A 16,883-nucleotide genomic window follows, 5' to 3' on the forward strand; every position below is an offset into this window, starting at 1 on the left:
TTTTTGAGACGGAGTCTCGCTCTGTCGCCCAGGCTGGAGTGCAGTGGCGCGATCTCGGCTCACTGCAAGCTCCGCCTTCTGGGTTCACGCCATTCTCCTGCCTCAGCCTCCCGAGTAGCTGGGACTACAGGCGCCCACCACCGCGCCCGGCTAATTTTTTGTATTTTTAGTAAAGACGGGGTTTCACCATGGTCTCGATCTCCTGACCTTGTGATCCGCCCGCCTCGGCCTCCCAAAGTGCTGGGATTTCAGGCATGAGCCTACTGAAGCTTCTTAACTCTCTTTCAAACCAGATGCACTTTCCCTAAGAATCCCTAAGCCTTGTGGAGTTGCTCCCAAGTCTCCTTTCCTTACCTGGCTATTCAGCTTTCTCGCCTTCCCCTATATGTGTTCCCCGGGAGTTCTGGAACCACCATTTCCTCAATGGAGATCATACGTACAAAAGCAGTTTACAATGCACAGTGTGAGAATAAAATACTATCAAGGAATAAAGCCTTCTCTTTTCTCTCCCCACAATCTCTGTCCTTCTCTCAGGCTATTTCTTATGCCTTCCTCTCCCCATACACTGTTGCTCCCTCTTCACCCAGCAGGTTTGGTTTGGTGTGGGGTGGGAACCACAGCTATGTGCTGCACAGTGGGCAGTGTCAGGATGCAGGCAGGCATCTCAGCCCGAGGCCTTGGCAGAGTTCCCAGGCAAAGCCATCGGCCCAGGCCAGGACAGTAGGCATGGATAAGGTGGGAGAGTGCGTAAGTACGGTGACTGTAGCCCCCCAGCACCAGTAGCTCCCCCTGCAGCACAGCACCTGCAGCTCCCACATGGGGGGAGGGTAGGGGTGCCAGGTGAGTCCAGCTATCAGTCCTTAGTTCATAGGCCTCAAAGCTTAGCAGGTCCCCAGTCTCACCCAGCCCACCTGCCACATACACCCGCCCACCCAATGCAGCCATGACATGGCCAGCCCGAGGTACCCCCATAGGGCTCAGAAATGTCCCTGGCTTCTCAAGTTTGGGGTCATAGTGCAGGAATGAGGCCAGGTATTGGCCAGTCCCACCACAGCCACCGCTCACATACAATTGGCCCTCCAAAATCGCAGCTGCGTGGGCAAAACACGGTGCTGGAAGTGCAGGTGCTGGCCTAAGGGAGAACAGGACACAAGATAAGGCAACTAGCATCTTCGACTCTCCTTCTAGTCCAAGTCTCCTAATCTCTCCCAGATGCCCCCTTGCCTGCTCACCTCCAGACGTCGAGCTCAGGGTTGTAGGCCTCCACAGAGTCCAGGGCAACACCATTGTGTCTTCCACCCAGGGCATAAAGTTGTCCATCCAGTGCCACCAACGGGAAAAGGCTTCGAGCCTGGGACAAAGGAGCCATCTCCTCCCAGCCCTCTTGACTGGGCTCCCACCTGGACACAGTAGAACGAGAGAGTGGAAGAGTGACTCTGGGCATCTGTGGTCGGCTAGGCCAGCAATTTCTCTCCCTGCCCACCTTAGGGCCTGCCACACCCTACCCACTCTTGAAGCTTGTACCTGAGAGTTGAAGCCAGGGTGTTGGAGTGACTGTAGAAATCTTGTCCCCCACACACATAGAGTTCACTTCCTGCCAGGCTCGCAGCCCCATGCCGGAAGCGTCCTGGGGCAGGCAGGGCAGGCAACTGCCCCCACTCAACAGTTCGTACCAGTCCCACACCACAGCGGAAGGCCCGGACCCACCACACTGCTTGGGATGGTTGTCTTAGGGCCATGTCTGGTCTGAGCCCATCCCCGCCAATCACTACCAGTGCCCGGTCAGGCTCCCTCCGTCTCTCTTGGCCTGGAACATCAGCCTCTACCATCAGCTGGTGCAACAGATCCCGGGTCAGGGGTGGAGGTAGCCCGGCTGCCCGCACCCTCCGCAACTCCCTGGTGGACATGCGGCCAAAGCGGACGCATTGCAGCAGGGCCTTGGCCTCTGACTCCTGGGTCTCAGGGTTGGCAGCTAGCCAACACCGTGCAGCCACAAAGGCCTCAAACTCCTCCTGCACATGGAGCTCATCACTATCCAGGAGCTCAGCCAAGCAGGCAGCTGGTAAAGAAGGGAAAACAGGACACAAGGCTACAGCAGGCAGGTGGGTGAGGAGGTAGTGACGGGCTTTGCTCCAGAGCCTCTCCAACCCAGGGGCTTCAGCCATGGGGAACAGGGCCAGGCAACGGGCAGGGCTGAGGCCCCGTGCCAAGCCTTTCTGACACAAATCCAGACAGGAAGAGCTCTGGTACTGCAAAGCAGCCTGGGCAGCTCTCAGTAGTCCTGGCCACCTTGCCCGCACAACTCCAGAGTAAGCAAAAGAGACGAGAAGTCGCAGGTCCTGGGTGGAGATGGTCCTCAGAGATACCTCTGTGCCCTGGGATTCCCTCATTCCGCTCAGGAGCATGGCCCCAAAGAACTCACTGCCACAAGCCAGAGCGGCTCGGTGCACTGTAGGAGGGGAGAAGAAATAGAGGAGGACTGAAAGTGTTGCAAGACCGATAGGCACTACCCCAACTTGGTACCTCCAACTTTGGCCCTCCAAGCCACCCACTGCTACAGGCCAAACTGTGGTGTGCATCAGAATACCATGGGGTAGTTGTTAAAATGCGGGCTTCAGTGGCTCACTCCCAGAGATTCTGATTCAACGGTTCTGGATGGAGACCCTAGAAATTTGTATTTTAACACTTCAAGTAACCATATGTGATTCTCATGTTAGTGGTCTGAAGACACTTTGATAAACATTGCTTTAGTCTTTTTGGTCAGATCAGTTAGAAAAAGAGTCTTGATGAATCAGGTTGAGAAGAAAGCATTTGCTAAGAGGGGCATAAAATAAATGGAAAAGACCAACATGCAACTTATATAGGTCTGTCTATGTTGTGCACAAAATAAAATTCTTTACAATTTCAAGAGCCAAAACTGTAAGCCATTCTGTTAGATTTTGCTGGGAAAGTGGCACCACTCGGGAATGGCCGTAGTCCAACCTCATCAGATTGCTGTCTCCTCTTGCCTAAGATTTAGTGTTTAATGTTTTCCACGTGTTCCAGCTTTTCTCTGCATAACCCTCTCCTGTTCTTGGTATAATTTATAGAATCACGAGATCTGAAACTTGAGACCTTCAGAATAATATAATTCAATTATTCCCTTTAAAATAAGGAAACTGGTTGGGGGTGGGGGCACATGCCTATAATCCCAGCACTTTGGGAGGCTGAGGTGGGTGGATTACTTGAGGTCAGGAGTTCAAGGCCAGCCTGGCCAACATGGTGAAACTCCATCTCTACCAAAAATACAAACATTAGCTGAGCATGATGGCAGGTGCCTGTAATCCCAGCTACTTGGAGGCTGAGGCAGGAGAATCGCTTGAACCTGGGAGGCGAGGGTTGCAATGAGCTGAGATTGCACGACTGCACTCCAGCCTGGGTGACAGAGCGAGACTCCATCTCTAAATAAATAAATAAATAAAATATGGAAACTGAGTTGAGTCCTAGAGAAAGCATGTGATTTATTTTTCATTTCCATGCAGTGGCTGTCTGGGCAGATCATCTCCATCCACTGTCACTGTTGTCAGGCTGCAATAAGCATGCTTGTGTACCAGTACCTTGGTTATCTGCATGGTCCTCACGACAATGAAACTGTCCTATTAACCTATGCTGTTAAACAATTAGACCTCATACTCAGCATCACCTATGGATTATTCTGGCCAAAATATTTAACTTGAATCTGTTCAACTCTTTAGATCTAAAGTCAAGTTTATAGGAAGTTGAAAGGCTAAAGGAACAATTTAGACAAAACCATGAGGGGAAAAACCATACAAATCAAGAAAATGGAGCATTTTATAAAATAACCAATCTTCTTCTTTTTTTTTTTTTTTTTTTTAGATAGGGTCTTACTCTGTCACCCTGCCTGGAGTGCAGTGGTACAATCTCGGCTCACTGCAACCTCCACCCACCAGGTTCAAGTGATTCTCGTGCCTCAGCCTCCGGATTAGCCGGGACTACAGGCACACACTACCATACCTGGCTAATTTTTGTATTTTTAGTAGAGACAGCGTTTCGCCATGTTGGACAGGCTAATCTTGAACTCCTGGCCTCAAGTGATCTGCCTGCCTCGGCCTCCCAAAGTGCTGGGATTATAGGCACGAGCTACCGCGCCCGACCCAGGATAACCAATCTTACACGTTATTGTCTTTACCATCAATATATAAAGTAATAAAAAAAAAAAGGGGGAGGGAGGACTGTACTAGATTAAAGGAAGCTTAAGAGACATGCAACTGAAAATAGCATAGTCCTTGATTAATTCCTGGGTTGAACAAACTCAATTTAAAAAATGTTTTTTGGACAATTGGGAAAATATAAATGTGGACTAGGTGATATTAAGAAATTACTGGCCAGGCACAGTGGCTCATGCCTGTAAACCCAGCACTTTGGGAGGTTGAGGCAGGTGGATCACATGAGGTCAGGAGTTCGAGACCAGACCAGCTAACATGGTGAAATCCCGTCTCTACTAAAAATACAAAAATTAGCTGGGCGTGGTGGTGCATGCCTGTAATTCCAGTTACTCGGGAGGCTGAGGCAGGAGAATCGCTTGAATCTGGGAGGTGGAGGTTGCAGTGAGCCAAGATCATGCCATTGTACACCAGCCTGGGCGACAGAGCAAGACTCCATCTCAAAAAAAAAAAAAAAAAAGGAAAGAAATTACTATTAATTTTGTCGTGCAAGATAAAGGTATTCTGGTTATGAGAAAATGTCCTCTTTATTTTTTTCCTTTCACACCTAGTCCCACAGAATTGTCCTGTTTTAAAAAGATACATACCCAAATACTTATGAGTAAAATGTCATAAATTTTCTTTAAACTTCAGCAAAAAATAAAATTAACAGATGAAATAAATATAGTAAAATATTAATTGTTAAATCTGGGTGATGGGTGTTTGAATGTTCATCTTAATATTTTTTGCTTTGTAAAATGCTTCATAACAAAAAGGTGGGGGGTAATGCTGCTAGAAGTCCTTTTAGGCAGGTCACAGAGGGCCAAACTCTTTAAGAACTCCATGCTGCTTTGACCAACTGACGCATGCGTGCCTCTCCCAAAGGGCAGGTGTTGTTCATACGACTTTCCACTGTCTTTTAAGCAGTAGGTAGTGGCCTGGTGCTTCCCAACCAGTAAACATCAATGACAGATCTCAAATATATATTGTCTGAGAAAATCTGCATTCCTCAAAACAAGCTAAACCATCTCAGCTCCCATATCATCAATCAACCTATAGTTAGAGTCAACCCTGAAAGGGCTCACAACCACTTGTATTCACCTCTTACTCATTACTATTCCCCAGGATTTTAAGTGACAGATTCCCAACCATTAAGTAGGAATATTTCCTAGGGAAATAAAAGCAGTGATATGAGTATGCTTAAATTCAAAAGCCTAGTGAGAATTTTATGATTATGAAACATTTAAATTCCCTCTCCATCTAGTGCTATCATAAATGAAAATAAAGACTTTTGGAGTAGTTTTCCTTCTAGGAGTCCCAGAAGCACTTTAGTTCCCAGTCACTCCTCTAGTGGACAGTAGCTATGTGACTTTGGACAAGTCTTGGATTCTGATTTCTACATCAGCAAAGTGTAAGAGCCCAACTAGATAATCTCTAAACTAATCCATTGTAATTTTAAACTTTCACATGTCCACATGGCCTAGTGGAAGCAGACTGGATTAGTGATGTAGGCTTGTATCCTGGTTGTCCCAAGTCAACATCTCTGAATTTAATGTTCCTTATCTGCACCTATAGATAATGATATGGACCTTACCAGCTTTCAGTGAAAATTAAAAAGAGATGTCATGTGTAAAAATTTCAGGTACCCAGTGCCTCACTAAATGTTAGTAGACTCTGAATAATACTCAACTTATGCAACCCTACTTAGCTTTCCTGGTGATGAGCAGAGTTAACTTCAAAGTGCCATGACCAGTCCGGGTGCAGTGGCTCATGCATGTAATCCCAGCTGAAACAGGTGGATCACTTGAGGTCAGGAGTTCGAGACAAGACTGGCCAACCTGGTGAAACCCTGTCTCTACTTAAAAATACAAAAAAAAATTAGGCAGGCATGGTAGCAGGTGCCTGTAATCCCAGCTACTAGGGAGGCTGAGGCAGGAGAATGGCTTGAACCCAGGAGATGTAGGTTGCATTGAGCCAAGATCGTGCCACTGCACTCCAGCCTGGGTGAGAGTGAGATGCTGTCTCAGAAAAAAAAAAAAAAAAAAATGCCATGGCCTGGTAACCTTAAACAGTACCAGAGCTTGCTCATTAGCTGCGGGCCCATAAGTCAGCCATGGTGTCAAGCACACCAAGGTGAAAGGACACATTGAGTTTTCCACCATGTTCCCTGGCTTTCCTGCGTCCTGAATGGAAGATGCCAAGAAGGGCTTTTGGTTAATTTCTGTTTGAGTCAATCCGCTTTCTGCTTGTTCTACTGCCATGTATTGTACCCTTAGCTCTAGCCAGCTGGCTGGAGCTTCCTTGTTACTGGACACAGGAAAAGTCAGACAGAGGGTCAGTTTAAATTTGTCAGTGCGCCTAGAAAACAACTCGACTGCGCATGCCCGGCTCTCAGTGGGGCAGGAGTGGCACCAAAGGCCACCCCAGGGAAATTCTAACAGCAGCAGGGATCACGACCATCATGGTGGGGATCAAACCACCTGCTGCTTGCACACACCATTCCGGTAGCATATGCACCTGCAGTAATTTAAGGCCCTCACCCCGCAGCTGGCAGCCGCCTGCCTCCAGCTTCAAGTCACACCCGACGCCCTCTCGGTAGAGGAGCTCGATTTCGCGCAGGTTCTCCCTCAGCTCCTCTGCCTGGCTGGGCTTCTTTACACATTCCCCGGCATTTCCAGCCCTCTCGCATGTCCGCTGGGCAGCAGCCTTCACCCGGGGCGCTCCCAGCGCCTCGGCTGCGGCCAGCACATCTCCCTGCGGGGCGGGGCCCAGCACCCCCTCATAGGCAAAGGTCAGCACAGCCTCCCAGCCCCCTGGGGACACCTCGAGGCTGAAGGGGGACCGCGGACCTCCGCCGTCCAGCAGCCTGTCTCGGAAGAGGCTGCTGATGGCGGCCAGGATCACCCGATGCACCCCGTATACCCGCCCCGCGACTGACACCTCTTCGTCCAGCAACAATCTCTGCTCCCGCAGCCGCTGGGCCTCAGCGAAAAACTGGCTCGGATGCTCCTCGCTGCGCAGCCACTCCGGCTCTGCCGCATCTTCATCTTCTTCCTCTTCCTCTTCTTCCTCTAGGGACAAGGCTGGAAAGGGAAGTTTCCCTGGGACCAGGGGCCTGGAGCCAGGCTCTTCCTGAGGAAAGGAAGGCAAACTGGGGTCCTCGTCGTCGGGGGAAGGAGGCCAGGAGGGGGTTCTCTGGGCGTGCACAGGGAGTCCAAGGCAGTCCTTCTGGACGGGATGAGAGCCACTCTCCAGCTCAGGGGGATGATGGGGGGTGTCCAAGACGCTCATGCCGAGGTTTGCTGGATAGCTGCGGGTGAGCAGAGGCAAGACAGCCTGGCGTCAGAGCTGAACCCAAAGAGGCCAGAACAACCATGTCTCCAGCCAGTCGAAATGTCAGTCTCTCCCCTGCTCCAACACCCTCCTCCTACCCTAAGCCACATCCCAACACTGGAGTATCTGGGATGTACAGGAAAACTATAGGGTACACACGGTGCAGTGAAACATGCAAGAAGCCGTGTAAAGATCCAGTAACCGGGACCACACCCCTCCCCTATTGCCCCCATCCTTTTAGTCACCCTCAGGAGACACCAACATTCCGCTTGCCCTCTCACTTGAGTGCCTGCTGTGCTTGGGGCTGCGTGGCAGCGGGAACTTGCCCACATGGCATCCCACTCAGCCAGTGGCCCCATGGGGCTAATTATAGCCGGTCCTGGCTGGCTAGGCACTTGGCACCTGGTGTCCTAACTCTGACACCCAATCCCCTGGGCTCCCTCCCAGACTAACGTCCCCACCCTTCCACCTGTAGGTCATAGGGGGTGCTGATCTAGGCAAATTAGAAAACCAAGGAGAATGAGGGGATCCGGTGGAATGCGTCCAAGGCCAGAAGGGCTGTGCCACTAGAGTGGGCTGGAAGGGTCAGGCAAAGAGTCTGGACCAGGCTTTGGCTGTTGACTTTTCTGTGCATGATAAAGCTGGGACCCCGCCGGGCATGGTGGTTCTTGACTGTAATCCTAGCACTTTGGGAGGCCAAGGTGGGTGAGTCACTTGAACCCAGGAGTTTGAAACCAGCCTGGGTAACATGATGAAACCCCAGATTTTTTATCTCTACCAAAAAATACAAAAATTAGCTAGATGCAGTGTCTCATGACTGTAGTCGTAGCATTGTGGGAGGCCAAGGCAGATGGGTCACTTGAGGCTAGCAGTTTGAGACCAATCTGGGCAACATGGTGAAACCTCATCTCTACAAAAAAATATAAAAATTAGCCAGGCATGGTGGGACACAACTTTAGTCCCAGCTTCTTAGGAGGTTGAGGTGGGAGGATCACTTGAGCCCAAGAGGCAGAGGTTGCAGTGAGCTGAGGTCGCACCACTGCACTCCAACTTGGGTGACAGAGCAAAACCCTGTCTCAAAAAACGAAAAAGCTGAGACCCAGGAGCGAACATAGCCCAGCTTTACCCACAGAGGGCAGAAGAGTGGGGAAAGTGAAGGGCCAGGGGGCAGGGCTACGGACCTAGGTGGCTCACCCCAGCACAGCGCTTCCTATCTGTCCAGAGGTGGGGTCCAGGGTGAGAGCCTGAAATCCAATCCTGTGTCTTTGGAAAAGTCTGGGGAATTCTAACTCTTATCTTGGTGCTGGGATCAGAACCAGACAGTGGAAGGTGTGCTTGATCTGCATGCTGTGAGGACCAGAGTCCTGGACTAGATGGGCTATGGACATGCAGGTATTCCATTTGAGCCAGACGGTAACAGCCACTCCTTCTCCTTCCGAGACAACACTTCCTTTCTCATCCTGAGGCCAAGTGCTTAACTAAAGCCCCTAAAAGCCGTGCAATCACTTTGTGCCGCAGTTTTGAATGTCATCTTGCGGAAAGGATTTAGGGAAAGGTGCAGTGACACACTTCCTCTCCCTTCTCTTGGGGAGGCAGGACAGGCCAAGGGCTCCTACTTCCTGGCCTATAAAATGTCTGGTCCAGGCTGGATAGGTTGACTCCACAGGCAGACTTAATAACGGAAGGAGGCACAACTGTTCCTTGTGATTCAGATGAAAGGGCTCATGTGGAGGGCAGGGTAGGGTGGGAAAGTGGGCTGACCCGCACAGCACCCCCTCCTACTTTCAGAGCTGTCTCCATTTCCCCTTTTGTGGCCTGGGTACCTCGGCAACTCCGAGTAGCTAGCATTCCCTGGGTGAGCCTAGCCAGCAGGTGCACTCCCCAAAATGGTTCTACTGAGAGGCAGTTTATGGTTATCCTGGTCAGCAAATGGGGAGAGAGTGTCCAGGCTCTGCACCCTCTTTCCCAGTTCAGACATTTCTAATGCCTCTCATGGTGTCCCCAGAGAAAGACAATGTGGCCAGCATCTTGACCCCCAACCAGGAGCTGGAGGAACTGCAATCTGGTGGAGACATACCCCAAGCCAGCCTCTGCTCACCACCTGCTTACAAGGACAAGGACACCGGACCCTGCTACGAGTTCTATGCCAACTCTGTAGTCCTGGGATGGCTCCATACAGCTTGGTAAGACCCAGGTCCCACAGTGAACTCCTGAAGGTAGGACAAAATCTGCATGTGGGCTACCACCACCCTTCATGTAGCTCTGGGACTGCCCTCCAGGTCCATCAACTGTCCTCCTGGTTGCAGACACTCTGGCTAGCGAGGGGTCTTGGCATCTCAGTTATGTATGTGCTATCTCAGCCATGAAGTAGCGCCACGTCCACCTCAAGAGGAACCCCACACCCAGCCACACTCCCCAGATGATCTGGAGAATTCTGGAGCCAAAACCGGAAAGGCCCCAGTGCACTTCAGCTGGGTCACAGGAGCCATGGTAATGGATTGGCGCTCATGGTTCCCTAAGTCTGGGGATCTAGGCAGGTGAGAACTTTTTGCTCCAGGGGAGTTTTTGGGAAGTACCTCTGAAGAATGGGGCAAGGGGTGGGGTTCACACTGGAGACTGTGACCCCTCCCTTACCACCCTGCTCCCTGGATTTACTGTATGCTCAACATCTGGGGCATCATTCTCTACCTGCAGCTGCCTTGGATCACTGCTCAGGCCGGCACAGGTATGAGCTCAGAGCTCTCCTGGGCAGTAGGAAGGGATGTACATGTATGAACAAATTCCCATCCTCACCCCAAGGCTCACATGGCTTATCGTCCTTAGTCATACCGTCACTGGGTTGTCTTACCTCAGCCATCTCCAGTAACGGCAAAGTCAAGGCTGGTGAGTCTGTAGTGACTCCCACTCCTCCCTTCATGTTTCCCCATCCCTCATATCTGTTAATGAATTGTATGGTGTTCTCCGATGACCACATTTGGTCATTTCCTCACTCCCCCAACCCCTGCTATACAAACACTTTCATTTCCCCTTTTGGTACTGTTGGTACCTAGATAGCCCTACTGCTTTGGGATGGGGTTTTCTTCCCATGAAACAATGGGTATCGTCAATCTCATTTCCAGGCTCCTGTATGATTCAAGATGCTTCAGAAAATAGGACTGACATGGGTGTGCAGAATGGGAGCTGCCTGGGTGCAAAGTGCCAGTATAGCTGGGATTTCAGCAGTTGTCGAGAGCAAGGGTCCTGCCTCTATGGGCTCTCTAATCACTACGAGGTGGGTGAACCAGAGCAGAAATGTAGAGAGAGAAACCTTGTCCATTGCCTGGCATAGCATAGATGTTTATTAATTTGAATGGGGCAAAACCTTCAAAGATGCAGATCAATTTTAATAAGTCTGGGAAAACTAGGTGAAAATATGGGTGGAATGCATTACTTTGAAAATGCATTGATTTTTGCCTCTGTCTGCCCTTTACCTCAGGCCATGAACGTGGTGTCTGCCTTTAGCCCTCTGACATCTGCTGGAATCTTGAGTGCCGCTCTGTTCTGTGCCCTTTCCTGCTTTGTTTCAGCCCCTAATATCTTCCAGGCTAGTTGAGATCTTAGCAAGAGGCTTGCAAGAGAAAGGAGAGAATGCCCGTAGACATGGTCATGCCATGTGTATAATTTTTGAGGAGGAGGGGCAAAAGAGGGCTCAGTTCTCAGCAACCAGGAGTTAGATGGTAACTTCGGGAGATGGAGATGAATGTAGCTGGCTAGCGTTTAAAGAGATAATCCAAGCCCATATAGCAAAATTCAAAGTCTGCCTGTAAATCAAGGGAAAATGTGGGGAAGGTGTCACTCTTTTTTTTTTTTTTTTTGAGACAGATTCTTACTCTGTCACGCAGGCTGGAGGGCAATGGCATGGTCTAGGCTCACTGCAACCTTCGCCTCCCAGGTTCAAGCAATTCTCCTGCCTCAGCTTCCCAAGGACAGGCATGTGCCACCACACCCGGCTAATTTTTGTATTTTTAGTAGAGATGGGGTTTCACTATGTCAGCCAGGCTGGTCTCGAACTCCTGACCTCGTGATCTGCCCGCCTTAGCCTCCTAAAGTGCTAGGATTACAGGCCTGAGCTCCCGTGCCCAGCCCAGTGTAACCCTTTTATCTACCTCCCCACTCTCAGTTTTTCCCCTCCCTCATTCCCAGGGATCTTACACACCCTACTCCCCCTACTCCTATGCTTTCTGCGTCTGACCCCTAAACTCCCTTGACTTCTGTCTATGCTCCCCACTCTCCTGCCTCTTTACAGGAAGAGAGGGCTCTCATTCTCCCACTTCCTGGGACCCTCCCCTGTTGAACGCCACGACCTCTTGCAGCAGCTGTGCCAGGATAAACCACACCGAGTCACTGGCTTTTGGGAAAGGCCATGGCAAGAACCACGAGCCTCTGTGGGGCTATCTGCTCACCTTCCTCATTGCTGTAGGTTTCATCCTTATCGGTGAGTACTCACCACCCCACCCTCCACACCAGGCTCTGTTAATCACCATTCCTCTCATGCCCTTCCCAGCCCTACCTCTGGCTTCTAGGACCTGCTCCTAAAACCTCTTTTCTATCTCTGTTTTCCTGAAAGTGGATGAAAATGTCTCCTAACCTTGCAGTAGTAGGGGTGGTATGTGGGGTGGGGTGGGAGTCGGGGGTGGAGTGAGGAGTAAGAAGGGAATAGAGAGAATGGAGAAAGTAATAAAACAATGTCCTGGACTTCTAGACCTGGATCTTATGTCATTAGTGTGGAGACTCACTCCTGACCTTTCATTTCCCCCAAAGCTGAGCTGAATATCATTGCCAGCTTCCTCCTCTGCTTCCTCGTCAACTTTGGCTGTTTCTATGCCTCCTTTACCTGGTTGCCTGGTTAGCGTGGGCAGGTGTTGACGTAAGGTCCAGGTCTGGAAAGACCCGGGGAGTTGGGAGAGCATCCTTGGGGTACATGAGTGGGTGGTGGTCCCCTGTAGGCTGGTGCCCTTCCTTCTGCAGGTAAAGTCCCTGGGTCTCTCTCCTGGGCTCTCTGCTCTGCCTGCTCATCATGTTCCTCCTCACGTGGCGGGTAACATTGATTACTGTGATGCTTACCCTTCTGCTGTTATATGACCTACAAAACCTGGTGAGTGAGTAGGTGGGTGGGTAGGGAGTCAGGAAGTGAGTTACAACGGGAGACTGACCCCCACAAGAAGCCCAGAACTACGAAGAGTAAAATCTGTTTCCTCTTCTACCTGACGATTGATGCGCCACCCCTAATCATTCTGCACCACCCCTTCCTCTGCACAGTTGTGAACTGGGGCTCTTCAGTCCAGGCAGACACCTACCACATGGCACTGTCCTACTCAGTGAGCCTCACCAATGTGCAAGATCACATTAAGAACTTACAGTAAGGAAGTCTGTAGACGAGAGATTGAAAATGGTGGCCTATGGATGGAATCTTGCCCGGAAATGAGTTTTCTGATTGTGCAGCATTTACAATTTTTAAAATAAACTGCCAACATCTAAGATCCAGGAATCTGCTAATCCTAGGTCTCCAACCCACACGACACAGTTAGCTGGGGCTAATTAGCTCCTGTCCCATGGGATAAGTCTGGTGCTCTCCAGTTTGCCACAGTTCCCACTTGGTCCACTCCATTCTTTAATACTACGACTGGTTCTTGCAGACTTTTGGCTTTTTTGGGAAAGGCCATGGCAAGAACCATGAACCTCTGCAGGGCTATCTGCTCAGACACAGAAGGAAACTAGCTTCCTGAAATCTGGGAGGGGTAGTGGAGAAAAAGGAAGTCTTCTTCTCACCCCTCACCCAACATACCATATCCCCTTCTTTCCTTTTTGCTTCTCCTTTCAGGTCTCGCGTTTGAACCAACTGAAGTCCAATGTGCTGGTCTTGGGATATAAGCAAAATTGGCAGAAAGGGCCTATATCTACCATGGAGTACTACATAGGCATTCTACTGTGAATGTGAGATAGAGAAGAGTGAGATGGGCATAGAAATGGTCAGAAACTAGAAAGAAGAGGAAATATAATTGTAGTGAAAGCCTTGTTCCCAACAGCTGCCCAGCAGTGCCTGTGTCCCCAGGAAAGAGACCCCAACCCCTTCATCTCTTCCTCCTTTATCTCCTTTTCTCTCCTCTCCATAAAGTGATGCCTTTGACTACAACTATGGCATAGGCCTCATAAGGATGCCAGGAGGGTTAAGCCTGGCTACTCAACACCAAGCTCAAGGTGAGTGAAAAGAAGTGGGCCTAAGAGAAGGATGTGGTGTGGGAGGTATAGAAATTGGCTCTCAAAGACAGTCTGGGAGGCAAATGAACTCATCTAGAGTTACTAAGACCTAAGACTGAATAGAATTGCGTACCAGGATGTGAGAGAAATGAATTTTACTTAAGGTTTAGTTCTTCTGAAATGTTTAGGGTGGGGGAAAGCTTTAAAGGTATCTTGTAAATTCAGGTGGGAGAAATTTGGATCAAAAGATACAACACAGCAGGGTGAGCTGGCGTGTGGTCAGGAAGGGCTATGGCCCAATTCTAGAGAAGGCTTTCTGGCACTACCCCAATTCTAATAATATTACACATCTTACCAGTTTACAATGGGCATACTTAGCAAAAGGTAACATTATGTTATACCCCCACTTTTCCCAGTAAACCCACCATATTTGGATGTCACAGGGATGGATACTTAGCAGGAAGGAGACCAATCCTAAAACATGTCCTGTTTTAGGAAAAACAGAGTTGTAGAGTGGGTTAGAGAAGCAGGCACCAAGGAAAATAAAAAGGGAATGTGGTTAGTCAATGTGGAGAGAAGCCACATGACATTTTTCTAGGACAGCAATAATTCTCTTAGGGAAGGAGAGGTATCATACTGAATTAGGAGCAATTGCTCAGCTGGATAAGGATAAGGAGTTTGTCTCATTCTTTTCTTCTCTTTTCTCAGACAGCATCCTTACTCCAGCAGCCTCAATGTTCCAGTCCAAGCAGGGCCGGAGGGCAGTGGACGTGTACTGGCTTGGTGATGATGAAGGTAGGGACTCCATGGCTCCCCATGAAGTCCCAAGTTCTCCAAGTTCCAGGGAGAATAGGAAAGGGAAGATAGTGACATATAAACCAGAAAGGACTAGAAAATGAACTCTGCATTTACCAAGGACCCAATACTCTTCTCCCACCTCAGAGGACAACTGTGGTGTTTAAAGGCCAACAGAAAAGTCAGTGTGCTGGAGCAGAGCAAACAAGGAATTGAGTAGCAGATGAAAGTGGTAAGCAGGGAAGGGCAGAGCGGATCATAGACAGTCTCACAGGCCTTTAAAAAGACTCTGGGTTTTCTTTTGAATTAAGAAAACACTGAGGGTTTTGAGCAGAAGAGTAATATGATCTGGCTTCCATGCTAACACTATTCACTCTGGCTGCTATGTGGAGAATTGACTCTAAGTTGGCAATGGTAAAAGGAGAAAGACCAGCTACTACAATAATCTTGAAGACACATAATTCTGGCTTGCTCTACAGTGGCAGCAGTGGAAGTGAGGAGAAATGGAATTCTGGATATATTTTGAAGGTAGAACCAAGAGGATTTGATTAACTGGAGAAGAAAGGAAACTGACACAGATACTTCGACATGAACAACTAGAAGAATGGAGTTGTCGTTAACAGAAACAAGAAAGACTATAGGACTAAGCTGGGGAAAGAATAAGTGCAATTTTGAATATGTTAAATTTGAGATCCCTATTCAGCATCCAAGTGGAGGTGCCAATGGGCAGCTAGGTATTTAGGATAGAAGTCCAGGTTGGAACTATAACTGGGAATAACCCCCATCAAAATGATTTTAATGTATACAACGAGATGAAGTCACTGCAGGTGTAGGTGTAAAGAGGGCAGTGTGAGGACTAAACTCTGTGGAGATGAGGAGAAACTAGCAAAGGAGATTAAGAAAGGGCAGTCAGTAAGCTAGGAGGCAGACCAAAGAATGCATCCTAAAGCCAAGTAAGGAAACTTTTCAAAGAGGGAATGCCAAATGCCGCCGACAGCTTCTGAGGATGAAGAATACAGTATTAGATTTAGCTATGTGCAAGTCATTAGTGACTGTGGTAAGAATAGTTTTGGTGGAGATTTAATAGGGAACTGGTGGAGAGAAATCGAAGACAAGTCTTTCTAAGTTTTGCTGTAATGTGGAACAGAAAAATGGGAAGCAGCTGGAAGGGCAAATGGGGCGAAGTGGGCATTATTTGTAAAATGAGGAAAACAGTAGCATATTTGTGTGCTAATGGCAAGATTCAGGAGAGAAGAAAATACTGACTCTCCGGGAAAAGAGGGAGAATTATCCCTGTTTTTGAGAGTCTCGCTCTGTTACCCAGGCTGGCATGTAGTGGCACAATCTTGGCTCACTGCAACCTCCGCCTCCTGGGTTCAAGTGATCCTCGTACCCGAGTAGTTGGGATCACAGGCATGCGACACCATGCCAGCTGATTTTTTGTATTTTTAGTAGAGGGGTTTCACCATGCTGGTCAGGCTGGTCTTGAACTCCTGGCCTCAAGTAATCCACCTGCCTTGGCCTCCCAGTGCTGGGATTACAGGCGTGAGCCACTGCACCCAGCCCTGACTTCTAATCAGCAAAATATCCTCCTATCCACAGTGACAATCCAGTGTCCTCTGAGAAGCAAAATCAGCTCTGGTTGAGAACCACTGGTTTATGGTAACAGGAAGGCAGAGTACATGGGTACAGATGCTAGAAGGTGGTTAGTTTCAGGGGCAGAAGCCTGTAAATGTATACCGATTGCTTCTATTTTCTTACTGAAATACGAACTAAGGTAAGAGTCAGAACAGGAGGAGATGTTAAGAGATTTGAGGGGTCAGAAGGTATGAAACAGTCACCAGAGAAGAGGGCAAGTGAAAGGACTAGAGAGATGGAATATTTCTGGGTGGCATAAAGGACCCCCATTTTAGTGTCATGGTCATAAGTTTAAAGTAAGAGCAGTCAGCATGGCTATTTTTTACTAGCCCTTTCAGCTGCATGGGTCTAAAGTAGGCGATGAGTTGAATATGACAAAAGCAAAAAAAAAGGAAGGGAAATGAGGCGGATTCTGTTGGATTTATCATATTAAAGAAAATGAACTGGAAAGACAGGAGGTGGTGGTAGTAGAGAGTGGGATGTCTGAAACTGAGATGTGGAGGATCTGCAGCTCTAGAACATGACCAAGGAAATAAGTGGCTGTTAGTATGATCTACCTGAATATTGAAATCATCAAGATTTATGACAAGAGTGGTGTTCATGTGGTAGTTTGTTTCAAAGCAGAAGGGTACTAGGGATGAGGGACAATGGTCTGGAAACAGCATGAGGAAAAATGAG

At 49.0% G+C, this 16,883-nt stretch overlaps 1 protein-coding gene across 1 annotated transcript; it reads right to left on the reverse strand.

Moving 5' to 3' along the window:
- Positions 1-541: 541 nt before the first annotated feature.
- KLHL33 (kelch-like family member 33) lies at positions 542-7,321 on the reverse strand. Its single transcript, XM_011976154.1, has 4 exons — positions 7,143-7,321; positions 1,525-2,449; positions 1,233-1,400; positions 542-1,132 (listed from the first exon to the last, which is right to left on the reverse strand). Exons 2-4 carry the CDS (start codon positions 2,403-2,405, stop codon positions 580-582), a joined length of 1,602 nt encoding a protein of 533 aa, XP_011831544.1. The 5' UTR covers positions 2,406-2,449; positions 7,143-7,321; the 3' UTR covers positions 542-579.
- Positions 7,322-16,883: the final 9,562 nt, after the last annotated feature.

This window comes from Mandrillus leucophaeus, unplaced genomic scaffold, assembly GCF_000951045.1.
Source record: "Mandrillus leucophaeus isolate KB7577 unplaced genomic scaffold, Mleu.le_1.0 Scaffold163, whole genome shotgun sequence".
NCBI classification, from domain to species: domain Eukaryota; kingdom Metazoa; phylum Chordata; class Mammalia; order Primates; family Cercopithecidae; genus Mandrillus; species Mandrillus leucophaeus.